The sequence below is a fragment of the Phalaenopsis equestris genome, unplaced genomic scaffold, assembly GCF_001263595.1.
Source record: "Phalaenopsis equestris unplaced genomic scaffold, ASM126359v1 Scaffold000208, whole genome shotgun sequence".
NCBI classification, from domain to species: Eukaryota; Viridiplantae; Streptophyta; class Magnoliopsida; order Asparagales; family Orchidaceae; genus Phalaenopsis; species Phalaenopsis equestris.
Window position 1 is genome coordinate 67,314 of NW_018164650.1, and position 8,883 is coordinate 76,196.

General features: G+C 29.9%; 1 protein-coding gene across 1 annotated transcript in view; it reads left to right on the forward strand.

The window, feature by feature from the left end:
* Positions 1-8,641, forward strand: part of LOC110023061 (ferredoxin-thioredoxin reductase catalytic chain, chloroplastic) — a gene marked incomplete at its 5' end in the record, with an annotated part of 50,252 nt that extends 41,611 nt beyond the window's left edge. Inside the window, 1 exon segment of the mRNA XM_020722276.1 lies at positions 8,393-8,641. Within this exon segment, the coding sequence (XP_020577935.1) occupies positions 8,393-8,437 (45 nt within the window).
* Between the last annotated feature and the right edge of the window lie 242 nt (positions 8,642-8,883).

Genomic DNA, 8,883 nt, shown 5'->3' on the forward strand with positions numbered 1-8,883 from the left:
TTCAATTAAAACAACAATCCATAGGATTTCGAGGTTGTTCGCCTAGCGCAACATAAATCCTCAACCTTTTCGTTATGCATCTGTATAACTCTGCTATACGATCTAAGCCCTAACTCGTTTTAGGATTCTGATGTTATCGTTCGTTACGACCTAAATCCTCACACCTTCCAGGCTATTTGTATAATCGTTTCACACAAATGTAAGCCCTAATTAAATAAAATTGACATGATAAACACTTGAATATTTTTCCTCGAAACTGAAGCCAAACCATAAAATAGATTAGGAAGTCACCGAGGATCTCCTCTGGATCTGTGGCATCCCCTAGTTCTTCTTCATTTGGATTCTGTAATAAATGTTCCAAGTTTGAACCATTCTCTTTTGCACATCTCTTTGTCTGATTTCGTTGAAAAGTCCTATCCTTTTAAAGTCTTTGAAGATAATTTTTTCTGATTTTATCGAGAGTATTCTTAAGTAACTTCAGTCATTCAAGATGTTATTAACTATAGAGGCTTGCCCTTATAGGAAGCTTCTCCAAACCCAGCTTAAAAAAATAAACCCTATTCTTAGGTGTTAGATAAGTGCATACATAGGAATTGAGTGGTATGTCTGTAAATCTTCCTATACATTAATATAAACATAAAAGGAAAAGCGGGGTTAATCTCTCACATTACTACTTATCACTAATCTAAGAAATCAACCTAAAGCTCTAATGATAATTCAATCTAAAATTCCCCCAGACGTCTAAACCGTTTCTCTAATATCGGTTTCTATCACGCTTGGTTTTGATACACAATGTAGGCCATTACTCGGCATGGCAGAGAGAAAATTTCCAACAAAACATACTCAATTTCAAAAATAAATCTATATTAATATTTATGAAATAATTCTCTAAATATTCCATTGCCATAAATAATCTTAAATCCTGGATCCAAATCATGTGATACATACATAATGCCATTAACATCAATAAGAAAGCTTATATAACAACACTCTTGTGTTTAGCCCTCGTGATAGATACAGGGTTTGAGGTAAAACGCTTTTTCATTTAAACTATGAAAAATATGGGGTCAATTTGATTTTCATATTTGATTTTTGAAACTTAAATCTATATGTAAATTAAAACGTCCTTCTGAAGCGGGCGACGTGATTTTGATTCTGGTGACCGACAGCTTCTTACGGGCAACAACAACCCCCAACACCTTCTCCTTTTTATCGCCGACATGAGCTTTCACCATTAATAAATTGTTGTAGAGAACAAATATTTGCTCTTAGCTTCATGCAATAGATTTTACTAAATAATTTGTTTCTTAGAATTTTCATATATTTTTAAATTTAATCTCAAAATGATTTACGGTAGGATTTGTTGGTTTTGTTAATTAGGAACCATTCTGGTTGATATTTGATATCAACGCAACCATCATTAAGGTGTATGTTTAAGTTATGTTATATTAAATCTTGTTAAACTCTGTTTTCTTGGTTGTAGATTGGGTTCATAACTTTGCATAGCTAAGTTTATTTAAACATTTTTTTGCATTAAAGTGCTTGTAGGCTCGACTCCCATATGTAGAGGATTGTGTCTATGTAGTAGAACTTCTAATTGTTCTTAATAGACTTGAAACCAAGAAATTGCTTAAAAAATTAAAATAAGATTTTATTTCTTAATGGTTTTGAAGGCCTAACGTAGGCGTGAAACAAAGTAACTTTGTGGGTTTTGCAATTAAGTTTTAGACTTCCAGTTTGATGATTAACTTGTTTTGACTTGTGATGGATGGATGTTTGCCTTGAATAATTCTCGATTTTTTAGATGTAGAGGATCAAATCTGAAAATGGGGTTTACAATCCTACCCTATAATTATGGTGGCTTGCTCGAGAGCATATATATGTGTTAATGATTTTAAATTTTTAAAAGAGAGTTTATTAAGTTTAAAATAACTGCACTTTTATCGAGATGAAGCAAAATTTATATTCATCTTATATTTTGTTTGCACAATATTTTCTTATCCTAAGTTTAAGCATTTAGCATATTTGTCAAAGCACACACTTGTTTTATTCAATTTTTCAGGGATCATCCCGATTTTAGATTCAAGCTTTTTATTCATTTATAGCACCAGAATCTTTCATATTATGTCAAAAATACCACCATTTAACTTTTAAAATGTGAAATACACATTTTCATGCATAGGTAAGATAGTATGTATGTCAAAATTAAAGTTTAGGTGTTAGATAAGTGCATACATAGGAATTGAGTGGTATGTCTGTAAATCTTCCTATACATTAATATAAACATAAAAGGAAAAGCGGGGTTAATCTCTCACATTACTACTTATCACTAATCTAAGAAATCAACCTAAAGCTCTAATGATAATTCAATCTAAAATTCCCCCAGACGTCTAAACCGTTTCTCTAATATCGGTTTCTATCACGCTTGGTTTTGATACACAATGTAGGCCATTACTCGGCATGGCAGAGAGAAAATTTCCAACAAAACATACTCAATTTCAAAAATAAATCTATATTAATATTTATGAAATAATTCTCTAAATATTCCATTGCCATAAATAATCTTAAATCCTGGATCCAAATCATGTGATACATACATAATGCCATTAACATCAATAAGAAAGCTTATATAACAACACTCTTGTGTTTAGCCCTCGTGATAGATACAGGGTTTGAGGTAAAACGCTTTTTCATTTAAACTATGAAAAATATGGGGTCAATTTGATTTTCATATTTGATTTTTGAAACTTAAATCTATATGTAAATTAAAACGTCCTTCTGAAGCGGGCGACGTGATTTTGATTCTGGTGACCGACAGCTTCTTACGGGCAACAACAACCCCCAACACCTTCTCCTTTTTATCGCCGACATGAGCTTTCACCATTAATAAATTGTTGTAGAGAACAAATATTTGCTCTTAGCTTCATGCAATAGATTTTACTAAATAATTTGTTTCTTAGAATTTTCATATATTTTTAAATTTAATCTCAAAATGATTTACGGTAGGATTTGTTGGTTTTGTTAATTAGGAACCATTCTGGTTGATATTTGATATCAACGCAACCATCATTAAGGTGTATGTTTAAGTTATGTTATATTAAATCTTGTTAAACTCTGTTTTCTTGGTTGTAGATTGGGTTCATAACTTTGCATAGCTAAGTTTATTTAAACATTTTTTTGCATTAAAGTGCTTGTAGGCTCGACTCCCATATGTAGAGGATTGTGTCTATGTAGTAGAACTTCTAATTGTTCTTAATAGACTTGAAACCAAGAAATTGCTTAAAAAATTAAAATAAGATTTTATTTCTTAATGGTTTTGAAGGCCTAACGTAGGCGTGAAACAAAGTAACTTTGTGGGTTTTGCAATTAAGTTTTAGACTTCCAGTTTGATGATTAACTTGTTTTGACTTGTGATGGATGGATGTTTGCCTTGAATAATTCTCGATTTTTTAGATGTAGAGGATCAAATCTGAAAATGGGGTTTACAATCCTACCCTATAATTATGGTGGCTTGCTCGAGAGCATATATATGTGTTAATGATTTTAAATTTTTAAAAGAGAGTTTATTAAGTTTAAAATAACTGCACTTTTATCGAGATGAAGCAAAATTTATATTCATCTTATATTTTGTTTGCACAATATTTTCTTATCCTAAGTTTAAGCATTTAGCATATTTGTCAAAGCACACACTTGTTTTATTCAATTTTTCAGGGATCATCCCGATTTTAGATTCAAGCTTTTTATTCATTTATAGCACCAGAATCTTTCATATTATGTCAAAAATACCACCATTTAACTTTTAAAATGTGAAATACACATTTTCATGCATAGGTAAGATAGTATGTATGTCAAAATTAAAGTTTAGGTGTTAGATAAGTGCATACATAGGAATTGAGTGGTATGTCTGTAAATCTTCCTATACATTAATATAAACATAAAAGGAAAAGCGGGGTTAATCTCTCACATTACTACTTATCACTAATCTAAGAAATCAACCTAAAGCTCTAATGATAATTCAATCTAAAATTCCCCCAGACGTCTAAACCGTTTCTCTAATATCGGTTTCTATCACGCTTGGTTTTGATACACAATGTAGGCCATTACTCGGCATGGCAGAGAGAAAATTTCCAACAAAACATACTCAATTTCAAAAATAAATCTATATTAATATTTATGAAATAATTCTCTAAATATTCCATTGCCATAAATAATCTTAAATCCTGGATCCAAATCATGTGATACATACATAATGCCATTAACATCAATAAGAAAGCTTATATAACAACACTCTTGTGTTTAGCCCTCGTGATAGATACAGGGTTTGAGGTAAAACGCTTTTTCATTTAAACTATGAAAAATATGGGGTCAATTTGATTTTCATATTTGATTTTTGAAACTTAAATCTATATGTAAATTAAAACGTCCTTCTGAAGCGGGCGACGTGATTTTGATTCTGGTGACCGACAGCTTCTTACGGGCAACAACAACCCCCAACACCTTCTCCTTTTTATCGCCGACATGAGCTTTCACCATTAATAAATTGTTGTAGAGAACAAATATTTGCTCTTAGCTTCATGCAATAGATTTTACTAAATAATTTGTTTCTTAGAATTTTCATATATTTTTAAATTTAATCTCAAAATGATTTACGGTAGGATTTGTTGGTTTTGTTAATTAGGAACCATTCTGGTTGATATTTGATATCAACGCAACCATCATTAAGGTGTATGTTTAAGTTATGTTATATTAAATCTTGTTAAACTCTGTTTTCTTGGTTGTAGATTGGGTTCATAACTTTGCATAGCTAAGTTTATTTAAACATTTTTTTGCATTAAAGTGCTTGTAGGCTCGACTCCCATATGTAGAGGATTGTGTCTATGTAGTAGAACTTCTAATTGTTCTTAATAGACTTGAAACCAAGAAATTGCTTAAAAAATTAAAATAAGATTTTATTTCTTAATGGTTTTGAAGGCCTAACGTAGGCGTGAAACAAAGTAACTTTGTGGGTTTTGCAATTAAGTTTTAGACTTCCAGTTTGATGATTAACTTGTTTTGACTTGTGATGGATGGATGTTTGCCTTGAATAATTCTCGATTTTTTAGATGTAGAGGATCAAATCTGAAAATGGGGTTTACAATCCTACCCTATAATTATGGTGGCTTGCTCGAGAGCATATATATGTGTTAATGATTTTAAATTTTTAAAAGAGAGTTTATTAAGTTTAAAATAACTGCACTTTTATCGAGATGAAGCAAAATTTATATTCATCTTATATTTTGTTTGCACAATATTTTCTTATCCTAAGTTTAAGCATTTAGCATATTTGTCAAAGCACACACTTGTTTTATTCAATTTTTCAGGGATCATCCCGATTTTAGATTCAAGCTTTTTATTCATTTATAGCACCAGAATCTTTCATATTATGTCAAAAATACCACCATTTAACTTTTAAAATGTGAAATACACATTTTCATGCATAGGTAAGATAGTATGTATGTCAAAATTAAAGTTTAGGTGTTAGATAAGTGCATACATAGGAATTGAGTGGTATGTCTGTAAATCTTCCTATACATTAATATAAACATAAAAGGAAAAGCGGGGTTAATCTCTCACATTACTACTTATCACTAATCTAAGAAATCAACCTAAAGCTCTAATGATAATTCAATCTAAAATTCCCCCAGACGTCTAAACCGTTTCTCTAATATCGGTTTCTATCACGCTTGGTTTTGATACACAATGTAGGCCATTACTCGGCATGGCAGAGAGAAAATTTCCAACAAAACATACTCAATTTCAAAAATAAATCTATATTAATATTTATGAAATAATTCTCTAAATATTCCATTGCCATAAATAATCTTAAATCCTGGATCCAAATCATGTGATACATACATAATGCCATTAACATCAATAAGAAAGCTTATATAACAACACTCTTGTGTTTAGCCCTCGTGATAGATACAGGGTTTGAGGTAAAACGCTTTTTCATTTAAACTATGAAAAATATGGGGTCAATTTGATTTTCATATTTGATTTTTGAAACTTAAATCTATATGTAAATTAAAACGTCCTTCTGAAGCGGGCGACGTGATTTTGATTCTGGTGACCGACAGCTTCTTACGGGCAACAACAACCCCCAACACCTTCTCCTTTTTATCGCCGACATGAGCTTTCACCATTAATAAATTGTTGTAGAGAACAAATATTTGCTCTTAGCTTCATGCAATAGATTTTACTAAATAATTTGTTTCTTAGAATTTTCATATATTTTTAAATTTAATCTCAAAATGATTTACGGTAGGATTTGTTGGTTTTGTTAATTAGGAACCATTCTGGTTGATATTTGATATCAACGCAACCATCATTAAGGTGTATGTTTAAGTTATGTTATATTAAATCTTGTTAAACTCTGTTTTCTTGGTTGTAGATTGGGTTCATAACTTTGCATAGCTAAGTTTATTTAAACATTTTTTTGCATTAAAGTGCTTGTAGGCTCGACTCCCATATGTAGAGGATTGTGTCTATGTAGTAGAACTTCTAATTGTTCTTAATAGACTTGAAACCAAGAAATTGCTTAAAAAATTAAAATAAGATTTTATTTCTTAATGGTTTTGAAGGCCTAACGTAGGCGTGAAACAAAGTAACTTTGTGGGTTTTGCAATTAAGTTTTAGACTTCCAGTTTGATGATTAACTTGTTTTGACTTGTGATGGATGGATGTTTGCCTTGAATAATTCTCGATTTTTTAGATGTAGAGGATCAAATCTGAAAATGGGGTTTACAATCCTACCCTATAATTATGGTGGCTTGCTCGAGAGCATATATATGTGTTAATGATTTTAAATTTTTAAAAGAGAGTTTATTAAGTTTAAAATAACTGCACTTTTATCGAGATGAAGCAAAATTTATATTCATCTTATATTTTGTTTGCACAATATTTTCTTATCCTAAGTTTAAGCATTTAGCATATTTGTCAAAGCACACACTTGTTTTATTCAATTTTTCAGGGATCATCCCGATTTTAGATTCAAGCTTTTTATTCATTTATAGCACCAGAATCTTTCATATTATGTCAAAAATACCACCATTTAACTTTTAAAATGTGAAATACACATTTTCATGCATAGGTAAGATAGTATGTATGTCAAAATTAAAGTTTAGGTGTTAGATAAGTGCATACATAGGAATTGAGTGGTATGTCTGTAAATCTTCCTATACATTAATATAAACATAAAAGGAAAAGCGGGGTTAATCTCTCACATTATGTATATCAACTCTCTAATATATATATATATATATATATATATATATATATATATATATATATTCCTACATTATCTCATTATACGTCTCTTATTTCAATAAGACATATAATAGGTAGACCAAAATATATCATAGCAGCATCTCCTTAATAAGATCATTTCAATCTACAGGTTTAATTTTTAGAGATACATTTACCCTTGTCTAAAATTAGCACATGTACACACAATGATAAGAATAAAGCTAATTAGAAAATAAAAAATCTATTTTAAATTCTTTTACGCAATGGGTAAATCAACATACATGATCATGCATCGGTTCTATGTAGCGTTAGCAGACGGCATAAATAAATTTAAGAATTGATTATTTTCCAAGAAATCATAAGTCGTTTGTATATTAAGTTATTTTATATCATATCATGTTTGATTTGTCATTTATAGTAATAAATGCTGACATATAAAATAATGCCATGAAATATCCTTAATGCTAGCCCCTAAATTATCATGCCTTTCCATAACATTCATGATTTATTTCATACATGCTGGAATAGGAAATTAGATGAATTGAGTGGCCCATTCTACCTTAGTAAATTTCATGTCATTTGACACTTACGACATAAGGTAAATTAATAAGTTTTACAAGGTTATGTACAAAAGTAAGCAAAACTCCTCCATAAAATAAAATAAATTAAAATTTCTATTTAAATTCATAAATATATGATAAATTGTTTACATTATGATTAGATGTCATGGACCATTTAGATAAATTTTTAGAGCATCAAATAACTAAAAACATAGTGAAAGTTAGCCAAAGATAATTACTCTAAATTATTTTGCTATTTTCATAATTTTATCTATAAATTATTTGGTATATTAAGTATATATTATCATGCATTATTCGTGATTATTATTATTTAAATAAGCTTATCATGAAACCAATATTTTATAGTATAGAATTTTTTACACTCTTACACTTGCATCCAAATTTAATTTTAGTGCAAAGCACTTCATATCATACAGTGTGTTCATAGGCTTGAACTTCAATGTTATTCTTACATTCGCACAACTATGAGAAAAAAAATATTTTCTATCTAACCTCACTAACCCTTTACACGTTTTCTTGTTTTGCAGACCATTACATTGGACGAGATAAAATTATCAACATCAAATCTGTAAATAAAGGTTTATGGTTGACACCCCCTTTTTTTTTGTAAGTCAACAACTTTATTATACTTGTAATCATATAGCAAATTTTAAAATTCCAATTTTACATAGTTTTCAAAGAGAATATTTTAATTTTCTATTTGTGTTACATTGAGGACCCTATGGTCTCGTTAGGCTGATGAACTGAATAAAGTCCTAGTACCTGTTATTTGACAATTATCATGTGAAATATAAATCTAATGAGAAAATGATGTCCTTCACCTGATTTTTTCTAAAAATTATCAACTGATGATCCCTGTAATTTTAATTGTTTATTAGTTGTTACCTGTATTTATATTTTCCTAATGAAATCTAAATAAAAGTTTGACAGTTTAGTGCGAAAATTATGACTTGGTGGATGGTAAATATAGGCACCCGGAGCTATAATTTCAAACATTGGGAAATAGCAATTCATGTGT